Genomic DNA, 17,626 nt, shown 5'->3' with positions numbered 1-17,626 from the left:
CGACTTAGCACGTGCCTTTTGTCATGGAATAAACTAAATAAGATGAACCGTAATCACTGAGGAAAGGATTTAATATTTTTGAACATACGGAAAAGTACGAGCATTTTTCGGAAACATCGAGCAGAGCATAAATAGGATGATAGGCTCCCTAAGAGATTAATTAACGTGAGAAAACCCCAAAACAAGCGTTTGAAGAATTTCGGGCTGATTGCAGCTTGGTTTCAAAGATCAACTTTACAAGCAAATCTGACTTGACTTGAATTACAGCAGATTGAAGTTCACAAAAAAAACTCCTAGAATGCCCGGAGGCTTGTCAGTTATAAAAAGATCAATTCAAGGGAACAGATTTGAAATTCGAGAAGAGATTGCAGTTCGATTTGTCCTTAGCTGAATATCAAACCTCCCCGCAAACTTTGAACAAACCCTCCAAACGAACAAACAAAAATCTTGGCTATCCTTGCACGCATCACACGCCTGATGCCCATATGGACGTGTTGTAAGTATTTCTTTCTCATATTATACCACAACAAAGCCTTAAAACAGCGTAAAAGTAACGTTTGCAACATTAAAAAAATCGCTTTTGGGAGTTGATGCACACAAAATGAGTTGCTCGTAGTTCGAAGAATGGGTGAGAAAGTAACAGTGTCTGGTTGGAGGATAAACAATATCTATGGTACCTCTGTGGGTTATCTTTCTGGTTGAACCTCAGATGCCTGTGACAGCTGCACAAAGTTATCAACCTTCTCAGGAGAATTCATAATGCCAAAAAAATGTAGAGCACCATCTAAAGTCAGAAATGAAAGCGTTTGATAAAAAAAATCTCGTGTTTGGAATAGGTGCTCTATCCTTTAAGACGACGAAATACCACTTAGCTAAGCGCTAAGAGTAAGTTGCTTCGGTTTTTTTTCTTTTTTTTTAATTTGAGCAACTTTTTTCCATAAAATAATTTAAAGGATATTGAAGGGGTTGAAACAGGTTCCCACTGATGTGATGGAGAAATAACAAATTTCAGGGAACTTCCGGAAATTGACTTTGATGTACATGCGTTTGGGTGACATTTTAAGTCTGTAAGTCCATTCTAAACACGAGGGTCGCACATGCCAACATTCAATCGATGAACCGTTTCAGTTGTTATTACATCATGTGAGCGTAAACATAAAATACAGAAAAGGGAAGGTTTTTACAGTTTCCAATAGATCTTTGAAAGCGAAGGTAATATCGCGTTCTATTTTTTCGTATTTAAGAAAAAAACAGACTTTTCGTGGATGCTCTGTGAATACATGGAATGTGCGACCCATCATCTTGCTTCCGTCTGATTTTCCGTTTGTTTACTTCGTTCTTTGAAAGCACGGAAAGCATCCCGTTGGTTTCCTTTTTCTCGAAGTTGCAAAAACAAAGAGCTCTGATGAGGAGTCGAAGGGATCAGACCGATGGTGACATGGAAACAATTAGATCAGGTATACAATCCTTAGAGCCAGCGGGAATACCTGTGAGTAATATCGGCGTTGGTTGTGAGCGCAGTATGGAGAGGACGTTAAGTACGGCGTCAGACATCGTAGTGCGCCCTTGGGATGGTGTTCCGAATCAGGAGCCTCACTATTTTACCTTTGAAGTGTCGTGGGAGGTTGCCAACAAAGGTAAGTCTCACGTATGCTTGTTACATATTCACTTTTTCAAGGCGGCAGGGATGCTAATTGCTTCCCACCCCCTGCTCTGTTTGACTTGGTCCAGAACTAAAGTTAATAAGTAACGTTAATATTTTGCATCCCCTTGCAAAGCATTGTCATCTTTCATGCACTGACTATCTGTGATGTTTGCTAGTGATTGTTGTAATTTCCAAGTCGTCAGAAATCTGACTGTTTTCAGAGGCTGCTTACAGACGGAGCGAGCTTAGCACAGACATTCCTACTTTGACCTCGATTGGTTTCATTATTGTTTTAATTAAAGTAGTAAATCCCTCCTTTTTTCTTTGCTACCATTGACAGTCTCTTTCCCCGATTGCCACGAAAGGCTCGAAAGCGCAGCCAATTCGATCAGCTGATGTTCTTGTTTGTCGACGTCAGAATTTGTTTATTTTTAGGTGCGTGACTGTTTAATTTCTAATGATCGAATGACACTAGGGAGTATCCTTGTAGTTAAGAAACTGGTGCTATTGTTTTGAACATCGTGAAAAATTGATGCTATAAATTAATCTCATGAATTACGTCTGACTCTTTCTTCATCATTTACTGAAAGGAACTTATTATCATAATTTTAATTATTTTCTTAATGGTTAGCATTTTTTGCATTGTTTTCTTAAATTGTGCATGACAATAAACTTGGCACAACATACATGCAAATGTAGATGCAGGTGAGGCAAGTTTGCTGCTTGGGAAATTATGGTTTGAGGAAAAAGTTGATAAAACTCAGTGTCCCCCCTTTTTTCTTTCCAAATAATCCTTGCACCTGTTAAATTCTCAAGAATTTTAAGTAATTTTGGTGGTAATAAAAAATGCTACAGTTGTTAAATTTTACTGGCTACCTCCTGAAAAGGAGAACAGTAGATATCAGGGATGAGTATAGTCGGTATCCCTTTGAGAAGGGTGACAAATAGAACATACTTACCACACTGATCTCTCTTTACATGTGAGATATTCATAACACCAAAGTAGCTCTGAGCTAATTTGGCACCTGTTTGATGTCCTGGGAAATTGATCTTGGTTGGGTGGGTAGTTGCTGTAAAAAAGTTTGGATTTTTGATGAAATTTCTCAAAGAGGCAAATCTGGTTGCCATCTGATCCTTGTTCATTTCAAACACACCATCTGGAAACAGCAGACAGCTGGTAGGAGGCAAAATGATTTATGGCAATTGTAATAAGGTTATTAGCTTCCTTTTTATTGGATAGAGACCTATCACAAAGCCAGCTAAATCATGGTTTTTTTATTTATTTTCTTTACTACAAGCTGAGCAATGCCTTCGCAGCCAACTATATTGGAATTTCATTCCTGTCCCTTTCATTTAGGAGTTTCATCTTGTAAGAATGTTGTTGAAATTTCTCTACAACAAATTTTTAAAGGGCCTTATGCTACTATGACGGCATATATTTTGTACAATGCAAAAAAATTATATATGGCTTTTTGTGTTTGAATTTAGTTGGTGGGATCTACACTGTGATCAGATCTAAGGCACCTGCCGCAGTTGATGTACTAGGAAACAAGTATTGCTTGATAGGAATTTATAATGATCTGCAGTGCAAGACTGAGGTCGAAATGGTGGAACCTGAAGACCCTGCCATTAAAGGTGCTATTCAGGCCATGAGAGACAGTGGTGTAGAGGTATGAGACATTTATTACTTATACCAAAAGAAAAAACTAAGTGAATGGTTATTAACTGAGTCATTAATTGTGTTGGATTTTAACAAATCTGGGTTTACTTTTCTAAATTGTTGCACGGCACTGTAAAGTCAGGTCACATCATTTGACATGGGACCTCATCAGCCTTGTCCAGATGGACAGAACAATGTATTTCTACCTGTCTCTCTTTGCTAGAATGCTCTTAGGAAGTCCTTTACAAGCCTAAAGATGAATTTAAAATTGAAAAAAATTTGAACAGGTGCATCATATGCTGGCCATTTGCAGAAATTTGTGAGAGTTCATTGTAGTTTCTTTGGCACAAAACCACTAGGAGTATTGCTACATCCCCTAGATGGGAATTCCCAGTGTATCACTGGTTCCTTCCCCCCAGAATTTCATCAGGCTTCCCAAGCAGTTTGCTAGTACCCTGTACACTAATGGGTGGAACAAGGCTTGTAAGAGTGAAATGTCTTGCCCAAGAACACAGCACAATGACCTACCAAAGTCTTCAACCTAGACCTTGTGTCGCGACAGTACCATATCTCTCCAAATAACTTCATTTAGCAATTATAAAATTGGAGTGTTCATGTTTTTGTCATTTTTCATGCAGACTCATTTTGGAAGATGGTTGATTGATGGATATCCCAAGGTGAATAGATGAATAGTTATTTGTTTGTCAAAGTGAACATATCATGAAATCTTTTACTTGATTAAAATAACGTACATGGTTTTTTGAACAGCTATCAGTGATAATTATGGACTTCAAGTTTCATTGAAAATGTTGATAAATATGAAAAATTGAATGCTTCTCTCTCTCTTTCTCTCAAAACACAAATTCCCAGAAAAAAGAAGAGATTTCTCTTAGTTATCAATACAATTACAAGTTATGGAAGTCATAAAATTTGCATTCAATAGTTATACTGTTTACAATATTAATGTTTAGGTGGTTCTTTTCAACATTGGCTCAATTTACCACAAGCTGGGTCAAATGAAGAATGACTTTTGGAAGAAAACTCACATTGGTATCCCTGACCTTGACACAGAGTCTAATGATGCTGTTGTGTTGGGATTCCTAGTTGCACAGTTTATTGGAGAGGTGCAGTAATGTTGGAGCATAAGTGCCTATGGCTTTATAAATTTAAAGATTCTTCTTTAGACAAACAAGGAATGGGAGACAAACAGAACACAAAGGGGAAAATTGTTGAGGGAAAGGGGTTTGATTAAGGGAAAGGGGGATAAAATTGGTGTGCTTTTTTAATTAGAAACAGATTTTGATTGGTTCTTACACGTAACCTATTAAAGGAAATAGGTATAAATGACATCACTATTTAGAAATTTTTGCTTTTTGGTTATATAAAACAAATAGATTTCATGTGGCCATGGGTCTGTACAGTAAAAGATCAGGAATGTCAAAATGTGTTAAGAACATCAGTGACACACTCATCTGTACCTTGTGTGCAATTGTCCTGTTCTTACCATATTTTGACATCATCTGTGATCTATTAAATTAATATATGGGTGCAGACACATGGAATCTGTTTGATTGCTGAATTTTACGGTAGTATTATTGTAGTATTATTATTACGGTAGTATTATTGTAGTATTATTGTAGTTTAATTATGAATGGTCAATAAATTGATGCAGTAATGTTTTTGTTCTCAGTTTCGTACTAGATGTGAACCTGACCTGCCTATAGCTGCACATTTCCATGAGTGGCAGGCTGGGGTGGGATTGGTTCTCCTGCGCATGACAAATGTAGCTGTGGCAACAATTTTCACAACACATGCAACACTGTTGGGCCGTTACCTTTGTGCAGCCAATGTGGACTTCTATAATAATTTAGATAGGGTAAGTCAACCAAGTTTTTACTCTGTGATTTGTTAACTTATTGGTAACTACTTTTAGTAATAGAATGTTCAGTGTTCTGTGAGCATAGGGTATCAAAAATTGTAAAAACTTGGATAATGCTTTTAGATAAATGTATGGTACAATATAATCAACATGCCTGATTGTCAGCAACAGAAATGGTAGAAGTGTATTGCTTAGCTTGATGAAGTCACTTCCAATATGCCTCAAAACATCATAAGTGCTTGCTTATAGTCATCATTGGATGATGAACTCAGGTTCTTACTTTTCACCTCTTGAAATATAATGCTTTTGCTGTGAAGTGTGCAAATGTAATCAATACAGCTGTTGAAAACCAGCATTGAAGTGTCAGTTTTCACAATTAACTGCATATTGGCATATTGATCACGACAAGTTCCTCTTAGGTGATTATAACCAGCTGACATCATCACCTGAGAAGAACTTGTCATGATCCACATACATTGAAAAGCTCACAATTATTCTACACAGTTGAGCACAAGTCATCTATCGGCTGAATTTCTCATTTCACTTAATATCATCACATTTTTTAGCTGTAGAGTTTCAAATCTATTGCCAAAGGTTGCTCTGTGTTGTAAACCAAAGAAATCTTTATGTGACTTGCTTGAAACTATCCTAAATATGTTTTTCCTTTTCATTTTTGCTGATTGTGTTCATCAGTTTGATGTTGATAAGGTTAGTAGAGAATGTATTTCATTATTGAGTAAAACCTATGTTTGGGTCTCTTTGCTTTCCTTCCTTCCTTCCTTGTACTAGCCTTTTGATTTTTATTTCAAATTTAAAGCTCTGCAGCAGTGACCTGATAGGTTGTCTCTTCATCCTGATTTCAGGAAGCTGGAGATCGCAAGATTTATCATCGTTACTGCCTTGAGCGAGCAGCTGCAAACAATGCCCATGTATTCACTACTGTGTCACACATCACAGCAGATGAAGCAGAGCATTTACTTAAAAGAAGAGCTGGTAAGTCATGTGGCCACATTTTTATGGCTGTCACTAGAGAAATTTGACTAGAGCCTCAAGCTTTTACTATCTGTTAGTGAAAGTGGCATTTTGTTGCTTAATTTCTGCATCAAATTGAATGGATGTAATGGAAAAGATAAACCTTATCTAGTTATTTTCAGAGATGTGTTTTCTTGCTTGATAACATTTAAATTTTTTTGGTGATAAAAGTTCAATATAGTTCAATAAGGATACATTTTGATACAATTTTTTTCTTTTTTCAGAAATTGTTCTACCCAATGGTCTAAATGTTATCAAATACACGTAAGTATTTTCTTTTTGTTCTTCATTCTGCACCTCTATTTTGTGATTCATCCAAGGTGTATTTATTTAAAAATCTTTGTTTTCTCTCTTTTTCATAAGAAAGCAGACATTTATGGAGTTATGTATTAATTAAAAGTAATTGACCTCAAAATGAATATTAGATCTTTTTAAAGTACCTGATTAAATATGATTATAACATAGCTAGTAAATTTATGTAATCAAATTCAATTACGCAAGCATGCTTCATATTCCTATTGTGCACACTCATGAGGTCAGCAAACAAATCCCACGAGAAAAAAAAATTTTCTATCTGGTTGAAAATGTTATAAAACAATTGGTTCATACATCAGCTGTACATTCATTGAGATATGAAGCACTTGGGAAGTTTGAAGAGCACTCAAGAAGCTAGAGTTGCTCTTGGCTATGCCTTGAGCAACTCTTATGCATCTTTTGTGCTCTCCAAACTTCCCGCCTGCTTCATATCTTGATGAATGCACGCTGACAAATGAACCAATTGTTAACTATGTTGTTAAATGGAACACAAAATCACCAGAAGCTACAATTCAACTCTTTAAGAAAAACCTTAAATGTCGTTCTCTAAATCTAAGGAAAATGAAAATGACATGTAAAATTGCTGTGAAAGATGGTGACCATGTGTGAATGTTAATTACTAAAATATTTTAGCATCAAACTCAAAAGTTACAGCAACACTTTTCCTCCCCACAGTCAACTTGGGTAGGAATGAAAGGGTTAATATTGATTAGCCATAGTTTTGACAGATTTTGTCACTGGAATTTTATTTAGAACACATAGTATGGACAGTGTACAACAGTACAAGTAAAAAATTACTAGTTATGTGAAAGATACTGCATTAAAATCCATCTTTTGGTTATTAAACTTGTTTCTAGATTTTATTTACTTGAAAAAGGAAACCAGATTTTTTAACATTTTTTATTATTTGTTTCAACTTTTTTTAGAGCTCTACATGAGTTCCAAAATCTTCATGCCATTTCCAAAGAGAAGATTTGTAACTTTGTGCGAGGTCATTTTCATGGGTATGTAACATTGACATCTCAGTTTAACCTTTTTGTTCATTACCTGCTTTAGTGTGGTTTTTAGCTTAACACCTCAACTTTTTCAAATAACATTCATTTTCAGACATCTGGATTTTGATATGGACAAGACATTGTTCTTCTTCAGTGCTGGGAGGTAGGCCATCATTCATCAACCACTTCCTAACTCTCAGATGTGATCAGTATTAAATTTCTCCACACTGTTGTAATATAATATTCAACAAGCAGGTGATGGGAATGAACCAAAACCATCAGCCACAGAGTGTTATCCTTAACCAAATCCAAAACTAAATTCTCCTAACTGACTGACAAGGAAATGTATAGATGAGAATTACATGTTGAAATTATATTTTGGGAGTTCCAGTTTGAATATTACATACGGTCAAGAGAAACCCTGTGATATATGCTGTCTGTATCTATTCAAAAAGGTACGAGTACTTCAACAAAGGAGCTGACTTGTACATTGAAGCATTAGCCAGGCTTAATCACCTGTTAAAGGTATTTTTGCCCCGATACTGTTGCATGACATTGATAAGAACAACAATATTGATGATGATATTCTCATGTTTTTAGAGGAGATAAAAATTATTGTATCAACAGTGTACCTCTAACTAGAGATAAATTAGTATGAAATTAAAAATTGAAGAAAAAGGTAGGTTGTTCATGATGTACATGAAAAAATGATGAATGCTGATTTATTTGTATATTTTTGAGACAATTACCCAACTTCAAAGCAAAAACAGGTGTATTTGTAGATTTGATAACTTCCTAGAATTGTGAAGCTTGTTCTTATCAAAAGGAATGCGTCAGCTAGATAGATGTGAGATTATTACTCATAGCGATCTTACAGTAATAAATAAATCACTTGATTTCTGTAGCAGGTGGAGTCAACAACTACTTCGACCCTATCTCTGGGTACTTTTTCTCAAGGATGAAATTCCCCGATTTTTTATTGTGAGTGTGCGGTTTTTCTTGTTTTCTTTCAGTCCAGTGGCAGTGATGTTACTGTAGTCGCATTTCTAATCTTTCCCGCGCGGACTAGCAACTTCAATGTTGATTCACTGAAAGGACAAGCTGTCACTAAACAGCTCAGGTGAAAACACTGTTCCTTGGTTTGGTGATTTATTGTAAGCTATGTAGTGTTAACCTATAAATTTTTCCGGTTGTTGAATATTTTTTCACGGCTAGAAATGGATATGATTAATACTGCAATAAACGCACTCACTTGCCATAGAAATACTACTCAGGCGCGGCCAAACCCATAGTAATCGACATAGTAATCACAACGGCCAATCGGGAGGAAGGAACATATCTTTAAAAGAGCCAATGAGAACTCAAAATAAAAACAACCAAACTACCTAAAGCGCGGGAAAACGCGGGCGTCCAAGTCCTAATTGGTTTCAGTTTTGCATCTGATTGGTTGAGAAAGTCGTGCGAGTTTTCTGGACCAGTCACAGAGCGAAGAAAAGAAAAACCAATGCAATCGCAGATTACTTTCGACACTCAATTGAAAATTGCCGTTACACTAGTGCGTATATCTGCCGTGAAATCGTAACTTAATATTTTATTACTCTTCGTGCGTTAGTGTAGTAAAATTACTAAATATCTTAAATTCTAAATATCTCAAAGTTCACGAATTTAAGTGGTGGTGATTAATCTGATAATGAGAATACGAGAATGATCATAGTGATGCTATTTGTGAAAGTAAGACCGATGACAAGTGTAGTGATAATGGTACTAGTAATAACAATAACGATAACAATGAACACTCTGTTTTCATTCACTTCTATGATTTGTTCCCTCTTCTTAGTGACACAGTCTCTGAAATCCAAGATAAAATTGGAAAACGGATTTACGAGTCTTGTCTTGGGTAAGTCCCTGTAGCATTATGTTGGTGATGATCATGTCATTTTGTTTCATAGCTTCTTTCATTCATTGTAGGAGGAAAAAAATTGCGTGGTCGTTTTTGCATTCATATCTGATCCCTGCGCAAGATTGCGAGGTTATCATAGTCGCAATGAACCCTGAAGAAGTTTGTTTTCCATCCTGTCGCATGATAGATATGTTTAGGGGTAGGAAGAATTTGCAAATCAACCGCCCATATTCCTTCAGAGGTCAATTGTCTATATCGAAATCGACCACTCGAGAACCACAGGAACGAATTGAATATTAATTAACTTCGCCACTATTCACCTCAATTCTCTTATGATTAAAGAATTTGAAATATTTTAGTTGTAAACCGTTTAGTTATAACTATTTTCATCTTGAACACAGGGGAAAGCTTCCGGATGGCAATAAGCTTTTAGAGGCAGATGAGATCATCAAGCTGAAGAGATGCATCCTTGGCGCCAAGGTAACATTGACTGGTTTTTCTTGGCCGAAAAAATTGCTACAACAATACAAGATTTGAAACAATAATTAAAACGTACTATCGTGTGCAGAAAACACTCTATTTAGTTTTCGAGCAAGAAAATGGCGCATTTATTGACACAGTAATGTCTTGAAACCAAGTAGTCACATCAACCAATCAGGGTTGACGTAAAAAGGAACTTATCAGAAATGTGCGTCAACAACCCCAAGCGCGAGAAATCGCCAGTGACCAAGTCGCAATTGAATATTTATCAGTCGTAAATAATCAACAAGACTACTTACACGGAAAGAAGTGCTCCTTGCGGGTGAACTGCAATTTAAGCTACTGCAGAAAAGAAACCTGAAAAAATTCAGGTTTCGACAGGATTCGAACCCGTGGCTCCAGATACTAAGGTATTTTGATATTATCAACTTAGTTGATAACGTAAATTGGCCACCATTAAGAGTTTCGAAGATGACGTTTCGAGCGTTGGCCCTCCGTCAGAGCGATTCATGAAGGAAGATGGAGCTACGCTATCATTATTGATCATTAGATTATTTTTAGATTATTACCGATACCCGTATCAACGAACACTTTTCATTCACTGATTTATTCTTGGTTTTTTTTTTTAGTTACCATGTTCCCACCAATAGCGTAGCTCCATTTTCTGCATAGAAACACACACACAACCCACTACTCCCTATTCGCTCTGACGAAGAGCCACCGCTGTTGTACTCTCTCACCCGGACGCAGCAGATACTAGTTAGGCGCTACTATCAACTGAGCTACGAAGCCTCATGTTGGGAGCGAGGTAGATTTGAGAGAGGTCATCTTTCCCGAAAAGGAATCTCGTCACAGTTTATTTATTTTAAAATTATGATAACACAAAATACGTCTTTGGTATAAAGCCGGGCAGCATCATTCATTTTTTAAACTTGGTGTTTATAAACTGTGTTAATCTTATTATTCGTAACCATCTCTGTCTCTCAATACTTCATTCGCGTTTCTCGACTTTAGTGGCTCAGCTACGAAATCGATAGATCGAGTCATGGATAATCATTGCTAAATTAGTTCAATTAAAATATTTGACGCTTGGTTGATAATTTGCAGCGTCCAAACCTTCCCGCCATTGTAACTCACAATATGTTAGAAGATTCTGTGGACCCTATTCTGTGTCACCTTCGAAGGACAAATCTTTTCAATAAACCTGAGGACAGAGTCAAGGTAAGTCTTTATTCATTTCTCTGTTCACAGTCTCCTGGCAGTCATTTCTTAATTCTTGCATTCTTTCCATAGAAAACGCGTTGCTTGACGTTTGACATTGCAACACGTGGATGAGACTGTTTATGTCTTCTACGCAACATCCTGCCGAGATGTTTCCGAAACGCGCACCTACATTTCCACTCCCCTCCCTTTCCCCCACCCCTTCCCTTCCCCCTCCCCTCCCCTCCCCTTCCCTGCAGTCTTGAACTCAGGACAGTGATAAATAACTGACTTTTTTGTTTTGCTGTTATCTTAGGTTATTTTCCATCCTGAATTCTTATCCACCATTAGTCCACTTCTTCCCATTGACTACAGCGAGTTTGTGCGTGGCTGCCATTTGGGGGTGTTTCCTTCTTATTATGAGCCTTGGGGTTACACTCCAGGTACAACAACCTATTTCTATTCTAACATTATAGGATCCATTTATGAATTATCAAATGTTACATACACATTTGCTTTTGGATAATGGTTAGGCTCAGGGTTTTAATTCCTACTTTTCATATTCTTGAAGTGTGATGCTCTGAATCGAGCACTTTATTTTAGGATGAACACAAAAGTGATATGGAAACAGTCTTTGGCTTGATTTACCTGTCAAAAATATCGTTACTATTCAGTTCAAAGAAACTATGTTAGTAATTTTGAGGTCTTTAGGATTTGAACTACGTAGGACTCGTGCATCTAAAAATCTTTCAAACATTTTCATTCGTGCCTTCAAATCACGAAATACATTTGAAGTCAAGCGATTTCTCACATTGTTCCTTTATAAATCTCATGAGAGACGTAAATGGCTCGTCGCATCGTTAGATATCTTTGTTTGTTTTTGCTTTTCCTTGTGTTTTGCCGATTATTTCTAAGTTGTTAATTGGATGTCGCATTTGGTTGACGATGGCACAATATTTTGACTTTCCTTTGCACAGCGGAGTGTACCGTGATGGGAATCCCCTCCGTGTCCACTAATCTGTCAGGATTTGGTCGGTTCATGGCAGAACACGTGACTGATCCTACATCCTACGGCATTTATCTTGTGGACAGGAGATTCAAGTCAGCTGAAGAGTCAATTGATGAACTCACGCAGGTTAGACGACATGTAACACAGTCTGATTTGCGTTACTCGGCTTAACTACAGAACACCCAGTCATATTGAGCACCATCTGTGTTGCTAGCTTGCCTCAGGTAAAAACTGCCCACAACCCTGCCAACCCCTAAAATTCCTTTTGAGTCCTTCTAACCCCAATCCACCGCGTAATCTCAACTGAAAATTCTGCTATAATTAAATGAAACCTTGCATTTGACAGAGCAGCCCCCTCTATTTTCCACTAATGCAATGGTGTGCACGGAATTTTTTTGCTTGTTATGAGAGCGCATACAGTGCATTCAGTCGTGAGAGAAAAAAAAATACAACCAGGGTAATCTTTCAGCACTTTATCCATAGAGATGGCCTGTTGTCTATTGCTTTGTTTCCGCTGCGTTTTGTGAATCTTAACACACCATAATCTGTGATGCAAAATGCATGAATGTTATAAGGGGATGGCAAGTTATTATTGTAAAGCTATTAAAAATCGAGTGTCACAAAACGAAATCAAGAAGTACAAAACTGAGGCGCAAGAAAACTTGAATTTTCGCAAACAATCAAAAAGTGAAGATATGCTAACTGAAACCAGTGCAAGCCCGGATTACTTCCCAAATTCAATTAAACAATCCCCTGGTCCGGATCATTCTGTTGCGTTCAAGGTCACGAAACTCTCCTCTCACCGTGTCTCTCTACGACATGTAGTATGAACAAATTTTTACAAGCAAATTGTTAGGAAAAATGACGATATGTAGGGGGTAGCCTTCAATAGACCAGCAGTCACCTCATGCAACAGAATTCGGAGTAAGTTCTTTTTTGCTGTGCGAGTCATATCCAGACTAAACTTTCAAACTGATATTATGGTGTACGCTCTCTGTTTCAGTACATGATGAGCTTTTGCAAACTGACAAGAAGACAGCGAATCATTCAGAGGAACAGGACCGAGCGTCTTAGTGAATTATTGGATTGGAGGAGTCTTCACCGGGTGAGATCCCTTTCACTTTCCGGAGAAAACTAAAAACTGATTGCTACAATCAGTGCTCGTGAAAACTTAACCTGCGAAAAGCACGAGTGTTTTTTCTCCACGATTATGTTTAAGGCGAACCTGCGAGGCTCGCCTTGTTCAAGGCTTCAAACTTTCTCTAGGGCAAGGAAACGCTCATGTTGCAGCACTTTCAATGAGGCAGAAAAAACCTTGCGTTGCCGACCAACTGGCCAGCGGAATGCTGCATATGACCCATTGGTCGAAAGGTCTGAGTTTGCTTGTCTTTTCAGACCGTGCACTTCGCTATGACTGACCATCTCTCCATCCAGAAGTGTAACTAGATACCAGCACTCCGCTAGGGAACTTTATTCCTTGTGGTGTCCTGCGAAGGACTCCTTTCCAGGAGGAGTGATAATACTTCTGGTGGCTTAGTGTTACAGAATTAGGAATAAGCTCCGGCAGCAGCAAACCTGTGTACTGTGAAGTGAAAACTGATCTAAAACTCCTGTTTCTTGTTTCAGTATTACACCCGAGCACGGTTACTTGCCTTGCATCATCTTCAACCGGACAAATACGAGAAGCCGAACATGACCGAGGAAGCGGTGAGCTCCCAGTGATGTTGGTTAATGGGTAATTAATGCTGTCCTCTTTTCAAGCTTGTATACTTATTTACTGAGGTAGAGTGACGCTAGAAGGAAGTGTTGCAGAATACATGTCTCACATGTAAAAAAGAAAATTCGCCGCATTTTACATATATATGAGTATCCTGTTCCGCAAGAGAAAGATGATTTAAGAATAGATTGTCAAATTGACTTTCAACCAATAATTAAATGACAAAAAGTAATATTGTAGAATCTTTTTTTGTAGTTGTCCCCTATACGCCGTATCCCATTTAACTTAAAATAAAATTTTCGAAATTTTCAAGACTTCGTGGTCATATGAAAAAAATGCTTATTAACTGAGTGAGAGAGCCGGACGGGAAAATATTTGGTTCTCATTCACGACGCATGGACCTTGTTGTGCTCGGTTTGTACGTCATGAACTCGAGCCAAATACTCATAAATATGTGGGATGCGGCGGATTTTCTGTTTTGCATGTGAGACAACTCTGCAACATCTTCTTCTAGCGTCATTCTACGACCTGTAGTTCTTTCTGAATTCCGTACTTAACTGTCTTTTGAAACCAAAATATTATAAAACAGTTATCAAAGTCAGTGATCACAGCAGCTAGTCAGAACAAAATTAAATATCACATGGAGCTAATCTGCTGATGGGAATTTACAGTATCTATAACAAAGTGAAGGACTAAGCGACCTTAGGAGGGTGGTGTGAGTATTAAAGAAAATACAAATATGGATAACTGTCCCAAATTACTTACAGCATTGAATTGAAAACTTCTAAAGCTACACGATCGGTTAACAATGGCATGTCATGACTTCGCCTCGCACGGGAGGTGTACAAAGATGATTTGTGTAGAGCTGACGGAAGCATTCCTCAAATGTTCCTGTATCCTGACAAAACACTAAATTAACATTTTGTGTAACTTTTTCTGCACTATTTACCGATATAGGACACTTTTGAACCCGTAATCGGTAGGTAACAAAGCTGGGCTTGATAACCGTTTAGTTTTTGACCGTTTGAACCTTTATTTTTTGTTGGCGAAGCAAAGCATTTTTGTACCATTCAAGTTGATTTGTGATTGATCACATGACTGTCAATTAATTTTTGGACATTAAACATTTGATGCTATTTTTCAGCAATCGAATTTCACTTATCCACGCCCAAGCTCGGAACCACCATCTCCAGTCGCTTCCGAATGTGGCTCGGACACTGGCGAAGATGAAGAAGACACAAAGCATCGACTCTTCAGTGATTAAACTGTTTCCCTACGGGAATGGTTTTCAGTATGAATAAGCAACCTCTCCTTCACATACTAAAATGGCGTGCACAAGTATTCCTGCAATAACTTAAAATCCAGACAAAATTTAAAACAAGGTCTCTACTACGCTTTAGTAATATTAGTGACTCGGTCTAATGCTAGTCATCGTGACTTCAGTCGATTTTTTGTAACGCATTCTCTCAACGATGAGTCACACTATCTCTTCAACATCGGCGTGACCAAAATTATTGGTTGAGCTGGGTACCGAGCCAATTTTTCATTATTTCACTCCATTGTATGAATAACGCTAATCTTTGAAATGCGTTCTTTGAAGAATATTATGTGACATTTATAGAGTGTTTTAAGTTAAGTTATAGTGAACTGAAAACCGAATTGATGCCAGTTGACCTGCAATTCAAGTAGGGAACATATTTAAGAAGAAGAGGGGTGGTGACGGTGGGTCTTCTTTCAAAGTGAAAATTCGTGGAAACAACAACAGAATTTATGACTAGAATTCAATTGACATTGCTTTAATACATAAGTATATGGCGATGAGTATTTCGTGTGAGGGTGATAAATGATTAGTTTTAATATTAATCTGAGTTTTTATAGGGAAGGCAGTTTATTTATTTAAGCTGTTTAGCGTCAAGTTGTAATATGTAATTGAATCCTTTACTAAACATAAACATCTTTCCTTTTTTCTTTTGAATAACAACAAACTGAGAGAAATGATAATTACTCATTGAGATGATATTCTTGTATTACGCATAGGATGCAATCAGCGAATTTAATAGAATATATCGTTCACAATTCGTGACACTTCTCCGTTTATTGTCATCTAAACTTTTTCTCATCTAAACTTTTCACTCTCTTTAGCAAAGCCTTCTGGGTTTGTTTATGTCTCCTTTTAGTTTTGTTTTGTTTCGTTTTTCGTTTTGAACTGTCGTGTTTGTTGTTGTGTTTGTTCGTTTTGTTTTGTTTCGAATTGTTGTGTTGTTGTGTTTGTCTCTTTTGTTTTTGTTTTCGTTTGTTTTTGTTTTACTTTTCATTACCCAATTTAACTCTCCAACGTACGAATTGCTTCGTTTTCTTTAGTGAATTGGTTATAACCCTTTTTGTGAGTTCTCTGCACTGTTTGGCATATATTTCCTGCAGGTTAAGCTCGGAAAATTTGCGTTAGTTCCAAAAATGCTATCTTTTGGATGTTTTCCTGACATCTCATGGTCACCTTTCTGAAAGAAAACGTGTTAATGTTGTGACAAGAATTTTCTGGACACAGCTGATACGAAATGGTTTAGTGTGGGGAATGAATTATCGATAAGAAACTTTCCAAACCTTTAAAAAAAGAAAAGGTAGATTAATACAAATTGACAACATTTTTGCATTTTTTAAGTGACAAGTAGATTCGATTTTGTCTCTTAAAGTGTAGGTAGCAGTTGACGTCAGAATTTGGAAAGAACTAGATGTATTGGTGGTACTTACCAAAAGTGATCTATAACAGGACAGACACACGGCAAAACGGAATACTTGCTTGGGTTTATTCTTCTATGAGAAGGAGGATAATGATCAGGCTTGGTTCACTACCATTCCGTTCCAAACATGTTCCTTCGCTGGCAGAAGATAATCTGGTCCTATCTGATCTTAATGTAAATTTTCCACCGTAAAGAGTTTCTAAAGTTGAAATTTCGAGTGTTAACTCCTTGTCAGAGGCTCTCCGCCATGACGAAGGGCTAACGCTCGAGACGTCAGCTTTAGAAACTCTAAGGTGGCCAATTAACAATTGGTTCATACGTCAGCGTGCGTTCATCGAGATATGAAGCACGCGGGAAGTTTGGAGCGCACGAAAGATGCGTAAGAGGCGTAGCCAGGAGCAACTCTAGCTTCTTGAGTGCTCTCTTAACTTCCCAAGTGCTTCATATCTCGATGAACGCACAGCTGACGTATGAACCAATTGTTTTATGACATTTTCAACCCGATGGAAAATTTTTTCATGCTCATGAGAGCGTGCTCAATAGGAATATGAAGCACGCTCGCGCAATTGAATTTGATGAGACAAATTTACTAGCCATGTTATAACTTACATTATAAACTCAATCGATAATATTAAATTATCATTGGTAGCTTCACCGAAGCAGTACCACAGTTTCTGTAGAAACTGTAACCACAGTGATTCAGAAACTGTAATCCCTTGGTCAGTTTGGTGATAACGCGTATCCTTATGGAAATCTTTCAAAAAAAAAATCATAGATACTCTTCCTTCCGTTTTCGAGTGTTAGCCCTTCGTCAGAAGCTCTTCGCTCCGATCAGCTTTAGAAACTCTACGGTGGCCAATTCACATTATGAACTCGATTGATAAAACCAAATCATTAAGTGTTACTTTCCACCGACGCAGTGTCACAATTTCTTTAAAAACTGCATTTAACGACAGTTTCTTTAGAAACTGTAAATCCTGTATCCCTTTGGCGGTACTACGTATTCTAATGGACATCTTTTAAAGAAAAAAATCCATAAATACTCTTCCTCCTTTT

The 17,626-nt window shown here is 37.4% G+C and overlaps 1 protein-coding gene across 4 annotated transcripts; it reads left to right on the top strand.

Moving 5' to 3' along the window:
* The first annotated feature begins 116 nt into the window (after window positions 1-116).
* On the top strand, window positions 117-15,917 carry LOC131779935 (glycogen [starch] synthase, muscle-like). 4 transcript variants are annotated; one of them, XM_059096548.2, is made up of 21 exons: window positions 117-496; window positions 1,348-1,637; window positions 3,134-3,315; window positions 3,944-3,982; window positions 4,277-4,429; window positions 4,996-5,181; window positions 5,878-5,892; window positions 6,048-6,177; window positions 6,441-6,480; window positions 7,458-7,535; window positions 7,639-7,689; window positions 7,982-8,051; window positions 8,540-8,646; window positions 9,364-9,423; window positions 9,828-9,906; window positions 11,014-11,127; window positions 11,423-11,549; window positions 12,084-12,241; window positions 13,119-13,220; window positions 13,742-13,822; window positions 14,977-15,917. In XM_059096548.2, the coding sequence occupies exons 1-21, from the start codon at window positions 486-488 to the stop codon at window positions 15,094-15,096; spliced, it is 2,193 nt and encodes a 730-aa protein (XP_058952531.1). In that variant the 5' UTR covers window positions 117-485; the 3' UTR covers window positions 15,097-15,917. The 4 variants fall into 4 exon arrangements, with proteins under 4 accessions (XP_058952531.1, XP_058952533.1, XP_058952530.1 ...); XM_059096550.2 differs by lacking the exon at window positions 117-496 and adding an exon at window positions 1,161-1,212; XM_059096547.2 differs by lacking the exon at window positions 117-496 and having other exon boundaries at window positions 1,189-1,637.
* Window positions 15,918-17,626: the final 1,709 nt, after the last annotated feature.

The sequence above is a fragment of the Pocillopora verrucosa genome, chromosome 8 (genome assembly GCF_036669915.1).
Source record: "Pocillopora verrucosa isolate sample1 chromosome 8, ASM3666991v2, whole genome shotgun sequence".
NCBI classification, from domain to species: domain Eukaryota; kingdom Metazoa; phylum Cnidaria; class Anthozoa; order Scleractinia; family Pocilloporidae; genus Pocillopora; species Pocillopora verrucosa.
Note: the sequence above shows the minus strand (reverse complement) of the source record. Positions and strands in the feature narration are given on the sequence as shown.

Bases quoted from the DNA above. Each gene is read 5' to 3' on its own strand.
- LOC131779935 (XM_059096547.2), top strand. From the start codon at position 1,286: ATGTGCGACCCATCATCTTGCTTCCGTCTGATTTTCCGTTTGTTTACT. The intron at 6,481-7,457 runs GTAAGTATTTTC...AACTTTTTTTAG, and splicing joins CTAAATGTTATCAAATACAC to AGCTCTACATGAGTTCCAAA. The intron at 7,536-7,638 runs GTATGTAACATT...ATTCATTTTCAG, and splicing joins GTGCGAGGTCATTTTCATGG to ACATCTGGATTTTGATATGG.